We start from the raw sequence: 16,488 nt of genomic DNA on the forward strand, positions 1-16,488 counted from the left end.
TTTTCAAAATGGCCGCCATAATTGCTAATTTCGTCTGTCTTTGCTTCTAAGATAGCTGAAATAAGAATTTTGGTGTTGTAACATATGCTTTTGGGGTCAAGGAATTCATCAAAACATATGAAAACGCTCTAGGCTTTATAGTTTTAATAATAAAATAATGATTTGTTATTGTTGGTATGAGAATTAATAGAAACAATAATTCTTGAGACCACCAAGCGTTTCAACGCTATTCTTTCATCAAAATTAGCATCAAGGATTAAAGACCCCTTCAGCCTATGCGTCCATATACAAACACTTTTCATTCTATATTCTCCTTAAGTCCCTGAGGCCGTCATCACTACCAACTGCATGTTTCAACACTACTCTTACGGCGACCTTTGCGTGAACTTCACCATTAGCACAAAAACACAAAAACACAAAAATTATATATATATATATATATATATATATATATATATATATATATATATATATATATATATATATATATATATATATAATTCTGTGGATACTCGGCAGATGGTTTGACTGGGTCAAGACCTCACACGAGAATGGAGCCATCTGTGATGTAGGCTATCATGGGGAGCCTACCATGCAGCATACCACGTTTCACCGTCTCTTGATTTGCCAGCAATTTCGTCCTTACTTCCATTGTTTCATGAGTAAGCTAAGTTTCCAGCAATGATAAAACATGGAATGAACGTTATCAAGTAGGGAGTAGAGCTTCTGAATACAGGACAAGTCCCTGTCATTGCTGTTGATCAGCCCCTTTATTCTCTTGCGAAAAATATTCAATGGCAGTATCCTGCAACGCATGGTGAAGATAAATTTGTTATCATGTTTGGAGGCATTCCTCAGCATTATTGGAGATTGGCTCAGAGATAGTGGCTGGGCAGAGGCCTTGATAGATTCCCATTTAGCATCATTTGGTGTTACCGACTCATTTCTGAAGGCAAGCCATGCCTCAAGGACCAGCAGGGCGCAGCAGGTTATGGCTTGTACCTTGCATATCCTTCTACATAAAGCGTATGCATATTACTGCAACACACTACCAGAGGTAATGAACAACTATCCTTAGAAGATTGGGTATTCAAAAAAACTTCCTGTCCAACATTTCACTTCTGGTGGATTGTCTTGTCTTTGGAAATTTTGCTATTATTGTATGTAAAGTCTCTCTGTGAAGGCAATTTTCAGCTATACATTCAGGTCCTGAACAAAGTAACACCATGGTTCTTTGCGCTGGACCACCAAAACTATTCTAGATGGTTACCTATCCACATCAGGGACATGACAGCAATTCACTCAACACACCATGGGATTGCATTAGTTTGAAAAAGGACATTTTGTTGTGAACAAAACAGGCAGGCCCTTTTATAGGATTCCAGCAGACCAAGCACATGAGCAAAATAACACCTCAGTGAAAAGTGAAGGTGGTGCAGTGGGACTGGCACAAAATCCAGCAGCTCTTAGAAGGTGGACAGTAGCGGGCCTGAGGTTGCAAGACTAGCAAATGAATTTAAGATAGTGTTGGAAAATGAGCACCAGGTGTCCCACACACACACAGTGAAGTCTTAAAACACCATGAACAGAAGAAAAGTCAACAAGCTACTTTTATGAAAGATGTCCATTCGCTATTGGAAGTTATTGAAGACTATAGTCAACCATTCCTGAAAGACAATAATGGTCTTGTTATAAGCACAGTAAAAATATTGCAGATGCCTCAGTTATGAATACTGTTGAAAAAATTGAAAGCATTGGGGAGGCTCAATATCAAGCCCATATTAAAGAAAGAATTGTTGAGAGAACAGTCCCTCTTTCTGATCCCATCAAGAAAAACAGGATGCCCCTGAAGTCCTGCCAGCTCAGAAAGCAAACACCTTCATCTAAAACACAAGTTGCTAATTTACGAAGTGACTGCAATTTGTTTTCAAGACTTTCATTTCATGCCAGACAAGAGATGGAAATATTGAGGATTTCTTCAGTTATGAAAATCAACCTTACCCTCCATCCATATCACATCTGGAGAAACTCCGGCATTGTATAAAATCAAATCTTCAGTGTTTAGAGGAGTAGGCTATATAGTGGCAACTGATATTCGTCCACCTGTAGATGTTACCGTTGTAGATGGAGCTGCGATAGTGAATATACTAAAGCCTGGTACTTCTAAAACATTTGCAGCATATGCCAAAGATGTTCTTTTGCCGCATCTCCAGAAACACTAAGAGCAAAGTACCAGTAAAATAGACCTCGTGTGGGATCAATACCTTAAGGATTCATTGAAAACATTTGCAAGAGAACGTTGTGGAAGAGGTGTAAGAAGACAAGTACAAGCGGACGCTACAATTCCAGCAAAGTGGCAAGAGTTTCTCTGCATTAATGAAAACAAGACTGAACTGTTTGAATATTTATCATAACAATCAGTGTCAACTGAGAGTGATAAGGTTATCACTGCAACATCTGAAGAGAGAGTCCTTTGCAACACAGAATATGAAACAGCCAGGGACTGACCCCAGAATGATATTACATCTGATGGATGCAGCAAGAAGTGGATGCAAGAGGGCACTTTTGAGAACAGTCGATACAGATGTAGTAGTTTTGGCAATAGCTTTTGTTAACCAACTCACTCTTGATGAAGAGTGGATAGCATTTGGAGTGGGAAAGAACTTTCGTTACTTTCCAGCACGATACAGCTGCACATCTAGAGTCATTGAAATCCAGTTGTCTACCAATGTTCCATAGCATAACTGGTTGTGATACTGTGTCCTCCTTTGGTGGAATTGGAAAGAAAACAGCTTGGCAGACTTGGAAGGTATTTGATGAGGTCACAACAATATTCCATACACTATAATGAGCTCCTTCTGACATTACTAAGAGTGGTTTTAATGTAATGGAACGATTTGTTATACTCCTGTACGATAGAACTAGTGACCAAACAGAGGTAATTGGGACTAGACAGAACCTATTTACAAAGAGGAGTAAGTCTATAGAAAATATTCCCCCTACAAAAGCTACTCTTAAATAACATATCAACAGAGTAGTGTATCAAGGAGGGCATATATGGGGACAGGCTTGTGTACCATCACCACTACTTCCAGACCCAAGCCACTGGGGATGGACTAGAAGTGCCAATAACCAGTAGGAACCAAAGTGGACAACCTTGCACAGGCATCCAAGTCTTGCCGAGAATTGTTACCATGCAGCTGTACAAAGGGTTGCAAGGGGAGATGCAAGTGTTACAGGGCGTCACTAGCGTACTGCCCTATGTAAATGTACTGTAGCATCTGAAAATGATTGAATTTAGGAGTACAGTATAAAATTTTAAGGAATTTCAAAGAAGACTTAATTCGCCTTAGTTGATAGAATTCTGGTATAATGTATTTAAATTTAAATAGGGATTTCAATTTCATTTCTCCATAATTATGATAACACAATGGAAACTATATATTTTTTTTTCTTCACAAAGGAGATATTTTGGTGTCTAGGGATTTTTTTTTATTTCATAACATAGGTTTACTCATTACATTTACTATTTAACCTACCTTATAAACAGAATTTTCAATATGCTGATGTAATATTATGTATCCGTTTGTTGTAATTTAATTTGATAAATCTGATTTCAAGTCATTTTAAAACTAAGAGACCCAGAGTGTTTTCATATGTTTTAATGAATTCCTTGACCCCAAAAACATGTGTTTTGACACCAAAATTGTTATTTCAGCTATCTTAGAAGCAATGATAGACAAAAACAATTATGGCGGCCATTTTGAAAAATGGCCAAAAAAAAATGGTTTACACCTATTTTTTGAAATGTCTCCATATCTATTTCTTTTTAGGGTATCACAAGGCACCTTTGTGAAAAATTTCATGCTCGTAGCAAAAACTGCACAATTTCGCACTATTAGCCTTAATAAAAGTCTTAAAGCACGGTATATTGATGGTCTTAAGCTAGTGGCTGAAACAGCAGTCGGCATTAAATAAATGGATCAACATAACAGCCATTTTCGTCTTTTCTTTCAGTGTTGGCCTGAGAAAAAGATTGTGGCTAGAAGGTAAATATTACTATATATATATATATATATATATATATATATATATATATATATATATATATATATATATATATATATATATATATATATATATATATATATATATATATATATATATATATATATATAATTATACTACTACGAAAGGACACCTTTCCTAAGCTGACTCTCCCACCTAGCTTCACAAAAGGAAATGAACTAAAACGTAAACCTTTATGCTTGTAAGAAAATAAAGTAAAACTAAACTGGTTTATTTTTTCTTCTAAGAAACGAAGTTGTTTTCATTCGTATCGCTGACTGACAGGAAGGCTATGAAAAACATTTGCCCCTTCTTAATCTTAAACTTATTGTTCCCTAACTCTCTTTAATCTCCTTCCTTTTGGACTCGTGCTGTTCAATACCTCTTTTTCCAGGAACGAAGTCGTTTGGAAACACATCCCTGCCGTATATTAAGCTGAGCCGGTGGAGAAGATTAACTCTAAGGGGAGTTCAGGGATCCTTAGCAACTGAACACGCGGCCCTTGCCCTACCATGTGGCGACCAGGTCAAAGAAGGCACGCCAACAATCTGCTGGCGCAATCACAGAAAATGGAGCGTTGAGAGAGTGGAAAGTTAATCCTCCAAAGGCCATGTAAGGGTCCCTGCGATCTGAAGAGAGATGTTCTACGGGCTGCTCTAGGAGCAAGAGCCCGTGCTGGCACAAGGCCAGCTAAATCTGAAACAACAACAACTGAAGAGAGACAGAGGCATCTTGACTGCGGTACCCAAAGCAGCTTCCCCTTGACCCCGCTCCTTCAGGGCCATAATCCCTGACATGTGGCTCCCTTGCTCAAGCCCAAGTTTTCCTATCAGTGAAAACCACCCCCTAACTTCCTCCTCCATTCTTATCTACAGTGACGACAACTCTCCAACAAAGGTAACGTACCTTGATCAGAGGTGTTTCTTAATCAGTCACGAACACATTCTTTTACATCATTTTCTATTTCATTTTCAAAGTGCAAATTTCCATGCTAGACCTGACTTCATTATTCCAGTGCATAAATTAATCTTGCAAGTGTTCTCAGTGTCGTAAATCGAGATACCTTGGCACCTTCCGTGCACTTCTCGACTTTTCCTTTGATTACGCAATTTCTTTCCGTCACGTGAGCTTGTGCATTCTCCATTGCAGACGGAGACGATTACTGTGGAAACTTCCCTTTGATTGTGCCCTGCTTAATGTGGTCCCAACCACGGCCATTTAACTCTACAGTGCCACTGAAGTGGATTTCTTCAACCTTCTGCAGTTATTATTTCTTTACCGTAAATTAGTTATTCAGCAGGATTCTGTTTCCTTACTCAGTTATGTCCCCGTTCTTCTGATTTTTGTTGTTAATGTAAATGTAAGAAATTTTAAAGTGAACCTAAGTGTTTATATTCAGCTTCTCCCTATTGAGTAACAGCCTTCAGCTCACTTTCTTTCTGTTATGGTTGCCTGATCCCAAAATATTAGTCAGATATAAGAATTTCTCATGGTAAGTGAAGTATTCTCTTAGAAAAGGCTCAAAGGTAATTTCCCTGCTCAGAAGTCAAGCTCCCTTACAGGTAAAACCATACTATAATATACATATATATATATATATATATATATATATATATATATATATATATATATATATATATATATATATATATATATATATATATATATATATATATATATATATATATATATATATATATATACATATGTGTGTATTCTATATATACGTATAGATGAGTGCATACTGCAACACAGCAGCTGTTTAGGAAAATGAAATACCAGGGACTGTAAAAACGTTTATTCATTTGAAACGATACGTCTTCACAGTTCGCATAGAAAATTGATTCAAAAACTGTCGACAATAAATAAACAATAAATAACAAGGCAGATTCTAAGCATTTAGTGCAGTACCGTTGAGTCGAGCTAGGTAAAATAATTTGACTCTTGTCTGGGGTGTTTAGTGGTTCCTAACTCGTGTGCTTCTCATCTTAATTCTAGCAATTGTCACGCTTGGCTACCCAGATATAATATATCCTTTATTTGCGTTGAATTCGAGGCATTCTGAACAACAAGGCAGGCTTCTATATGACGATAATAGAAAATATCTGAAACATTAAATAAATAAACGAATAATAAATGGCAATCAACTCTTCAACTATAATCTCTGAACCAGAGTCGTCTGTAGGCGCTGTTAGGGGTAGTACTTACATAAATAATCCTAGCCCAACTCAGACTAAACGCAAATCGTACTTAATAAGTAGTTCTTAGAAGAACATTACAATCTCAATAATTAAAGTATCACTGTCTGTAAATTCCCACCAACACACACACACAGTTTACTCGCGAAGCTTGATCACAGTTAACGCATAGATGCAATCATGGTGGCTAGATGATTGGTCTAGCACACATGGGAGAAGCAACTGTGAAACTATACTACTGGATCTAGAAGCACCAACAATTATAGAGTACATAACAGCATCAAAACTACAAAAGGCACGGTGACTACGGTAATCAGGAGTTTCATTAGTAGGAGTCTTAACGGTCAGCAGTTCAGTTTATCTTAATGAATGTTTTGGTCTAGATAAACTGTGTGCTAGACCTGGATAACCTTAAGAACTAATCATAATAATCTTTCTTCGTTGATTAATTGTAGCCTTAACTGCAATCGCTTCGGGTAACCACATGTGGCCAATTGCAAATCTTAGAGCTTTGGTCCCATATAGTGCCTTTTTTGCAGGAGAATTCCTTAGGTTCTCCATGGACGCACCAGTAATACTGTCAAAGAAAAGAAAGAAAATCTTTTTAGTGAGTGCTTTCACATAGTCAATAAGTTCAGCTTTTGCAAACGTAATTCTAAAGGATGAAAACATCTAATTTTACAAGTATACGAGAGGCTCTACACCTGGAATTCGACGAGATGCTAAGGAAAGTGCACTTTTAGGTAGTGAACCTGAAAACTTGAAAACATACGTTCCATGAATCTTTCGGGTTTTTCAACCAACTCATATTTTATTTTGTTGCAGTCACAAAATACTGAGAAATGAGATATTGCAGTGAAAAATGCCATCCCGTCTTTGATGTCTTCTCAATTTATCGACGTAATGCCCATCTCAATTTCTCTTTCGTGCAATAAATATCTATCATCGTAGCATATCTTTCAAGCCAAAGCTGCTAATCCAAGATGCCACAGAGTTCTCTTTTAGCGAAAGTAAACGGTCAGCTCAAGACGAAAAATCTAAAAAATGTGTTTTTACCTTTGAACAGTCCGCATGTGGGTAATATTCTTGCTGGTCACAGTTGGCTCTCCCGCCAGGGATGGGAGGCTCAGGATAAAATGGTGGGAAAGTAGCTTTCTCTGGTTCAACTCCGACGACAGGCTCGACAATTGGTTCGGCTGGTTTTGACGGTTCGGTTCTTGGCGCTTCTGTCATTTTGTGATGCTCCGTCATAGGGGTCGTGGAGGAAGGGTTCCATGGCTTCCACCAAGTGACCTTGGGTGTGGTCGTTGTTGGGGGCGGTTTTGGGACTTTGTAATCCTTCATGTAATCGTGGAGAACATCGATGAGAGGATTCACTGTGCCGCACGTGCCGTGGAAGTCATCCATGTCGATAGCCCAAGTCATGGCGCCCCCGTAGCCATTGCCAATAATGAATTCCATCTTGATCTTCAAACTTTCTACATCTTCGTAACCGACCCATTGGTCTCCTGCAGAAATGCATGTATATATAAATACATTAGTAATGAAAAAAAGTCACGCTTTAAGATACCTTAACGTACATTATGCGAAGGAGTCATGCGTTTCTACTAGCAGTTTTCACCATTAAAAGTCCATTTCATGTTTTGAATGATCTGTCTGTACGTACCACTGTAAGTATAAGGGCACTTGCCGATGTCATCGAACTTCTTTGTCCATCCGGACTCTGGGTCGCCTACTAGAGGACAGATCTAAGAAGAGAGACAAAAATCTCTTTGAAAATAGGAAGAGATAAATTATAAAGCAGTGAATTAGAAGTGAGAAGGTTTAAAAATTTATAATGACTGTGTAATGTGCAAAAAAAGTTGAAAAATGCCTGTTATCAAAATAATCTCTTATTTAGGAACTCGACAGAATCAATCTGGTTTTTTACTGTGCAGAAAGAATCTACAACTTTTTGTGAAGGGTAAAGAGGATTCGGCAAACAGATTGACAGATAACACTCATTCGTCCTTATTATAGACGGACTGTCTTCATTCTAAGAACAGTAATGATGAACAATCGAAAATCTTTATTATTATAAGATGCCCATCATTTATCATAAGGATGAATAAAGAACCGCTGTCAATCTTGATTAATGAAGGTCAATTGGCAGCCTTTATGAAAATTTACGAGTATAAGACCTTTCTTTTGCTTTGTTGAAAAAGCTACTGAACATTTCGTGTAGGAGAGTTTTCAATAGGCTCGTGCAGAACTATACTTCACATACATAACGGATCATGGATCTTTCTTCCTCTCATCAAATAATAAAGATGGACCTGGTCAAATATAATAAATGAGGTAAAAGTTATCCAGTGAAAGAGAGTTCTCGTCAAACATTAAACCCCTTTACCTCGTAATAGGCCAGGAAGCCCTTGGCTCCCGTGTAAGGACCGGGCTTGCCACCTCCCTCCCACTTTTTCACCGGAGCGCGGAGCTCATTGACATCTTTACTTCCTAGGGTGTAGGTGCGGCCGTAGAATGGTACTCCGACGATCAGCTTGTCTTTCGGGCAACCCAGGTCAACCCAGAGTTGTAGGCCATCTTGCTGGATGTGGGAACAGACGTATGTCAGTATAAACAAAGAGAGTCAAACAAACTGGTTGCTCAGTGAATGAAATATAATAGATAATAAGTGAGAATGGTGTTCATTTAAATGAAAGCCTGACAGAATAACTGGGTCAGATAAACAATGAAAATGAAGTGAATAAATCTTAGAGGCGTTCTTTTTGTCTGCAGTGACCAACATACAAAAGATGAGTAGACCCTCACTTGAATATTTTCCAGATCAACTTCTCATGATCATTCTACACACTGAGGGATAAACGTACGAGCTTCGACAAATGATATACGTTTACTAGTTGTTTGTAGATTTGCATGTGTTGTGTGCACTTACGTGCGCGTTTTTACAGATCAATGTTCTTTTATTCTGTGTCTTGTTAAACAGAAGAAAAGGAACTCACCACATTGAGTTTCTCATACGCCCACTGATCAAAAGGCCTTTTGTAAAGAGGCGAGTGAACATCCGCAAATCCAGCCCAGTTTCCTCGCAGATCGTAAGTCATGACGTGGATGGCATCTATCTGACTGATGAAGGAAAAGGTATTTCAAAAATGGAAATGAATAAATATGACCACAGTATAGAATTTTGTTCCAAGCATCTATAGGGATAAAACGGACCCCGTTTACCCAGTTGAGCGAAAGAAAAGGGACGTGGTTTCGAAGGAAGAAATACTGAATTGCAACTGAAGAGGGTCTGGCAGATCCACTGACAAATTTTCATTGAGGCAAGAGAAAACTATTAGAAATATACAAGTTTTGTAACAGAAGAAACCCTAGAAAGGTGTGTGTTTCAAGTGATAATGATGTTATGTTTTCTATTTTTTGCTATGGCTCTGACGAGCACTGCTGCTCATGGCGTGCGCGCACTTCATAGCCGAGGAAACTGCATACCTCACCGGTTATAACGTTATAAAATTTCTACGGTATCAGACATTTCGGGATTGCCTATTAACCATTATATTATTCGTAATGAAAGGAAACAGACTTGAGAGTTGGATGGGGATTAATGTTTAAATGTGCATACCAAAAACTATGCAGGTCCAACGGTGCAGGACAGAGCAGAGCAATGAATCCATGTAGGGAAAGTTCATGAATTTATGAAAGTTGTTGGAAAAATACTTTAGGAATATGCCAAAGTAAATTATAACAATGTGATGTAAATAAAAGTGTTTTGTACTGAGAATATCAGTGCATGAAGAAGTAAATATTTAAAAAAGCATAATACAGAAGCGAATCATGTATTTGTAATTACTCATGAATGACTGACGTAGTCAAGTGTGACGTGTTAACAAATGAAGAGAAGAAGTGAAAGATAAAAAAAAAATCACAAGGTCCCATAAGACTTACTGGCAGAGCTCCTGTACGTGGTATCCCTCCTGCAGTCTGAATTTGGCGACGGGCACAGCCATCGAGATCTCCCAGTTCTTGCCCTCCTTGTCGAAAGCTGCTCTCAGTTCGTTCACGAAATCCCTGGAAGAATGGGGAAGGATTTGAGTCGTCAGATAGAACTCTCTGTCTGTTTTTGGACAGGTTGTGGAAAATGGTCGAGTAGTGAAAAGTCACTTTCACCGGGTGTCATTTTCACGTCAGGATGGAAAATGATGATAATCATAAACAATTCTGAATAAACGAGAGAGGGAGAGATCATTAGTATGTGTACGAACGTAAACCTTTTTGTTGTTTTCAAGCCTGGCGTAGACATCCGTGTTGCAAATTTTTCCCAAGCAATATAGAAACAATAACTAGAGCAAAGGGAATGTCTTGATGAAAATAAACGGATCGAAAATTTTTTGTTTGTCATTCAGATATTTTACAGAAACACGAGGTTTTGGCAATCAAATAAAGGTTTCCTTTAGAATCCAGCCGTAATCCCGATTAACTGGTTGTAGCAAAACACCCACGCCTTGCACCATTTTTATTTTTCCTGTCGCATATTCCTCTCTCCACCTTTATTTTTATCATGCTTATTCCTCCACTGGTATCTCACCTTTACATCACAAGTCTGTTTGTTTGATTAACTATTTTGACAAATACAGGTGTCCACAAGACACCATTCATTCTCAGAGAGGTCATTTCCCTGACTCTTTGTGTTCTCCCAAAGTAATCTCTGCAAGTAGAAGTCCTCACCTGAGATTTTTTTTATTTCATTTATTTATTTATTTATTTTTTGCTGGATGAGGGAGCAGGTCTAGTTTGTTGTCTCAAGACACCTCTGCATGCGTTAGAGTGACTGAGGTACATACATCTATTGACTAATATCTCAATGGAGGCGACATCTCCCGTCTTATGTACCACAGAGGCAAACAATGAGGGCAAGAGGTGTAACAGAGGAACCACAAAAATTGCAATTGCCATACTGTTCTGGGAATCCCGCACTATCCAGTCCAGGGCTATCAAGATCCATCTCTGATAATGTCGTTCCCCCACTATTTGTCGGTGGTGCCACATATAATCTATTCAAGAACTACTTCGTACCCGTTGCAGAGCTGCAACATCGTCATTAAGGAAAAAGATATCCTTACAGCACCAACGATCGTCTTACCTTCAATTTGTAGCGGTCATACCAGTAATAAACCTCTTATGGAGGCGAATATGGATAAATACCAGTTCTGTCACCAGAAGTTACCCCACCCCCTCCAAGTCCCTAAAGCTATTCCTTAAATAGCCCTTAAAAACGAACTCCAGATGTCTGTATCTTACCATATTTTTCATTCATTTTTTTTTTTGTATGTACTGTGCCTTTCTTACCTCTGTTTAAAATTCCAATAATTTCTTTTTCAAAGATAAATCTCATTTCTGCACGTTGTCTTGTCACAAATAAATTTCACAAAAGCTCATGATAACTAGGCCTAATCTCACGAGAACAAGTGTGAAAGTGTTGCATCCTGTCTTCATGAACAAAGATAGAATCAATTCATGGGAAAGTGTGCGGTTAAAACCCAGTGGCCGGTTCACATTTGTTAGTTTCTTTAAAACTGTGAAGTCCTTGTTCTGTTGATGGATACGGCACTTTGAATTTTTTTTTTTTTTTTTTTTTTTTTTTTTTTTTTTAAAGACAAGGAAGTCCCTACATACTTGTCTGACGTCAACATTTCTGAGATTGTTATCTGATTTCTTTGGTGGTTATATTTTCGCCAGACCTGTTTCGTTACCAGTACAGAAAATTGCCACGATGTACACCATACGTAAAGTGATCTCACCTAAACTTATCTTCTTTGCAAGCACAGCAGAACCAAGGTTATCTTACATGAAGTTGTCTTTGTCCTTGAAAGTACCGCCTCTGTCAGCTGCCCCAGGATACTCCCAGTCGAGATCAAAACCGTCGAAGCCGTATTGATGCATGTACTCTGAAAGGGAGACAGATACAATTGGGAGCAAACTCAAAAACTGTAAATCAAGAAAAAGAGTATTGCACAGTGGCTTAAAGAAGTTGTTCAGCAAGGACAAGAATAACAGCTATAATTCCATCACATTATGATTGTACGGGATAATCTTCACTTCATGAAACTGGAAACTATTTTCGCCTTAGGTTTCTTATGACTGGAATACAGAGCGAATAACTTTTTCTAACACCGAATTATGACGTTACATGAGTGCTGTAAACAAGATTTGCCTTCGATAAGGACCTTCTAGTACTTAGTAGTCACTTACGCACAACACTGTTGATTAAGGAAGTCCTTCGTTCTGGTACTCCGGCCATCTGGGAGTATTTTTTGCCTCCTTCGCCCCAGCCTCCGATGGCCAACATTGTCTGCAGGTGGGGCCATTTCTCCCTGAGTGCTGTGAAGTTTTTGAAGCCATTTTTTTCCACGTCCACCTGCGCGAGTTAAGGAGGCGTCAGTGACAAACACATTGTCTACAGGCTAACAAATTTCGGTATGTCTAAGACCCCATATTTAAAAACTAAAACAAATTAAAATCAGATTAAATATAGAAGTCAACGAACTTCATATTATAAAGGAAATTACCATTAAATTTCAAAGGATCTTTATTGCTTTGTTTGACTTATTGCTGTTTAATGATGCTGGGAGAACCTTAAAAGACTAATAATCACTATTCGTTAACAAATTAAGCTTAATTCTCTATTAAATCTTCAAGTGACAGTGAGCCTAGAACATAAAACTCGACTTTTGTTCGCAGAATTATCTTTACGTAAAACACCCTTCACCCTTGGAACACCCAGTTCCAAAATAACATTATGTTAGTACTATGGAGATTTACGAACCCCATCCTTATGAGACTTTATGAGAAAAAGAGGAACATTCTAATCTGGATTGATTTACGGGGGAATGAGAATGGCGACTTACTTCAAACTGGAATGAAATTAATCACTGGGAACCATTGATGCTAGTAAGTTGATTTGAATAAAGGAAAAAAATTTATATTATGAAGAAAGCAATGAATAATCAAAAACTTTTCGGTGGGCTAGTAGAGCTAGGCAAAGTACTGAGACGGTAGTCAGTGAAAGGGCTAGTACAGGTAGCCCAGGGGACCTGAGGTAGCCTAAAAAGTTTAAAGGGCTAAACAATTTACCTCAGGATCCAGCACTAGGACTTCCCACGTCACATTGGAGACACCGATGAAGGAATACACAATGTGGGTGCATTTGTCACCGGGGATGTCATCGATGGTGTATCTACCGATGCCCTCGCGGTAAATGGCCCAGTTGGAAAAGTAACACACGATTCTGGCCTTCCGGCCCTTCATCACGGCAACGGTGACTGCAGCCGAGATGGCCAGAACTGCCAGGCTCAGCCATATCAGACGACCCATCCTGCAACGGAGTTACGTATTTGAGTTGTTGGGGGCATGTTTTCGCGGAATCGGCACTTGCAAGGATAGTTACTGCCTATATATATATATATATATATATATATATATATATATATATATATATATATATATATATGTATGTATGATTTTTTTCTTTTATCAAATCGTGCCAGAAAAATGATTAACATGTGAACATCTATGTACAAATAACATGCAAAATATATATATCACAATATTCGCCGTGGCCAGTTTTATATAAAAAAGATCCCCGTGAAATCTCCATCCGTTGAAATGAAGGAAAAGTGATGAGATGAACATCTCTGAAGACAATCTTCTCCCGTGAAGACGATTTTGGGGAATATCAGCTCTTGAGAAGGTAATCTCTAAAGATATCTATCTAGGAAAATAATTTCTGGAGATCATTTCTCGAGAATGTTAATTTTTCATTCGTTCTTTTCCTGAAGGCAATTACTCTGGTGACAATCGTCTCTTGAAACAATCTTTGCTTTGAGATGATATTTCCACAAGACTCATCAGCAGGAATGATCTCTGGGGTCTTTTCTACAAGGCAATCGTCTCTGGTGGCTATCATATCTACGGACAGCTGTATTTATTAATTTATTCATCCATTTACCTATTTTTCTGTTAATGTAATTATGTAGATGGTCATATCACGAGACGCGTGAAAACTCCTGTAGTCTACTACATACTTGGAGAAGGAGGCTATGTGGAAACTGTGCATGTGCTATCTGCGATCAGTTTTGTCCTGTTATTTTCCTCTGGGGAAATAAGATTAAAAAAGATTGTTTCAGTCTCATGCAATAAAATGAAAAAAAGGAAAATAAAATATTTTCATATTTTTCTTACAGTTTTATGCACAACAGTGCTGTCACTGTTCTATGCTGAATGGTTAATTGTAATGTTCCTACTTCCTGCCTCCTCCACCCAGCCCCCCCCCCACCACAAAAAAAAAAATTGTCATATTGGCCCTGCATTCTAGACAGACAAACAGACGGGCTATGTAGGCAACCGAGCTGCATTCTGGACAGACAGGCTGACGGAGCTATGTAGGTAACCGAGAAACTGCACAGCATACGTCCGCGGTGACACCGGTGCCAGAAGAATGAGTGCCAAGTGGGGCAGCATTTGCCGAGATGCGCTTGTGGAGAAGAGTAGTCATCGTGGCACAAGACTTCTTGATCTTTTCACCTCTTTCCGATAACTGTTAAAGGAGCTCTCTCTCTCTCTCTCTCTCTCTCTCTCTCTCTCTCTCTCTCTCTCTCTCTCTCTCTCTCTCTCTCTCCTCCCAACAACGTAACTTAACTAAGTAGGTTATTTATGATCCATGTAGTGGTATATGTGCACTTACATGAGGAATATGTTTATTCATTACCATATTATTATTATTATTATTATTATTATTATTATTATTATTATTACTGATAAAAGGTCCAAAAAACATTCACGTTCCAACTGAAAATTGGAAAAAGTGACCCAGTGAGTGATATTTGTGTTTCTATACTTCAGAAGGCAGTAGGAGTTACAGCAAAGTACATCGCGTTCTCATATCATTATTATTACATTACCCACAAAACAAAAAAGCTATACACAGAAGTTTCGATTTTTGGTGAAGTAAGCAGAAACAAAGAGGTCTTTGACCTTAAGAATGCCGTGTTTGGGTCCGTAGTTCTGTAAAGATCTAATCCACATAACTAATCTATTCGTGCTTATCACTAATTGATGATGCCTATTACATCGTTTTACCATGTTGTGATGAATTATATGCGTCAATCGTGGAGCTAAGGAGCGAGAGCCCGTGCTGGCACAAGGCCAGATTAATCTCACAGCCGCCACGAAGAGCAACTGGTTTTAGAACTCCCTGTTACGTCGTTTATTTGTTACTAATGGGACAGGTACAAAACTTCCGAAAGTTGTTGAGAATGTGTAAACTGTACCTACATTGTGTCTGCTCATTCAACAATCCGGCAGTCTATTTGATTTTCTTACATCTTTCATAGGAGAAGAGCATACAAGTTAGAAAACACAGCATTAGAGCATAAGTTAAAAATATTTACATCTCTGTTTCTGTTCTACGGAATTATTAGAAGGGGTTTTAATCTAATGCTTTTTAAATGAAATATTAAAGCAACTGAAATGCCCGATTGATGACGTCTCACCAAACTGTCTTTATTCCTTTCCCTGCCTTTTCATGTTTTTCAGTTAGTAGTTTCATTTACGTTTTCACTCTCTTCAAGTCTCGTTGCATGCACTTCAGATGTTCGCCTGACTGTTTTTCTCGGAAATTCCTGGTTGGATAAGTGCGCTCTCCTCTACTTAGACATTAAAAAACGCCACCCTTAAGCCACAGGTCTTGTTACTGTTCTTGCTGGATATAATTAGGTAGGTTATACTTTGCTCAAAGAAAGTTGTTACTGCCTTTATCTTAAGTAATATTTATTGGAAGTCACCTGAGGCTAAGTCATCAATAATAATGATAATTATACTAGCAATAAAAAGCTTCTGTCCATTTTACAATTATATTCATATTTGCTTTATTTCTTATTCCTTTTATATATGAGCAGCAGCAACATGAGCAGTTACAGTACAAAAAGTTTAGTAAATCATGTATGTTTAAATTTTTTTGTCTTTTACTGTTTAACAGCATGATTACAACATGTTTTAATATATCTACCAAGAATGTGCTATAAGGGGTATTTTTTTAAAATTCCAGTACGGATGTTATAAAAATTACCGGTAACTTTAAGAAATATTTAAAAACTCAACAAAAAAAGACAACCAAATTCTTAACCTAACAAAACCGTAACCAGTTTCGACGAGCCGCTGCGACGTG

General features: G+C 38.1%; 1 protein-coding gene and 1 long non-coding RNA gene across 4 annotated transcripts in view; one reads left to right on the top strand and one right to left on the bottom strand.

The window, feature by feature from the left end:
• Positions 1-3,954: 3,954 nt before the first annotated feature.
• On the top strand, positions 3,955-5,484 carry LOC136838360 (uncharacterized). The gene is made up of 3 exons (XR_010852955.1): positions 3,955-4,049; positions 4,463-4,965; positions 5,218-5,484. It is a non-coding gene; the product is annotated as an uncharacterized lncRNA (long non-coding RNA).
• Positions 5,485-5,851: 367 nt separating this feature from the next.
• The window catches only part of LOC136833072 (endochitinase-like), a 53,368-nt gene continuing 42,731 nt past the window's right edge, over positions 5,852-16,488 (bottom strand). For 2 of the 3 annotated variants that reach the window (XM_067094729.1, XM_067094719.1), the window contains exons 2-10: positions 13,398-13,638; positions 12,516-12,681; positions 12,112-12,211; positions 10,212-10,334; positions 9,266-9,389; positions 8,656-8,850; positions 7,933-8,014; positions 7,323-7,774; positions 6,173-6,843 (exon numbers count right to left, since the gene is read on the bottom strand). In XM_067094729.1, coding sequence (XP_066950830.1) covers positions 6,724-6,843; positions 7,323-7,774; positions 7,933-8,014; positions 8,656-8,850; positions 9,266-9,389; positions 10,212-10,334; positions 12,112-12,211; positions 12,516-12,681; positions 13,398-13,637 — 1,602 coding nt within the window. In that variant the 5' untranslated portion in view covers position 13,638 and the 3' untranslated portion in view covers positions 6,173-6,723. Of the gene's footprint in view, positions 6,844-7,322; positions 7,775-7,932; positions 8,015-8,655; positions 8,851-9,265; positions 9,390-10,211; positions 10,335-12,111; positions 12,212-12,515; positions 12,682-13,397; positions 13,639-16,488 lie in introns of all 3 variants that reach the window. The other variant, XM_067094724.1, reaches the window with a different exon arrangement.

This window comes from Macrobrachium rosenbergii, chromosome 4 (assembly GCF_040412425.1).
Source record: "Macrobrachium rosenbergii isolate ZJJX-2024 chromosome 4, ASM4041242v1, whole genome shotgun sequence".
Taxonomy (NCBI): domain Eukaryota; kingdom Metazoa; phylum Arthropoda; class Malacostraca; order Decapoda; family Palaemonidae; genus Macrobrachium; species Macrobrachium rosenbergii.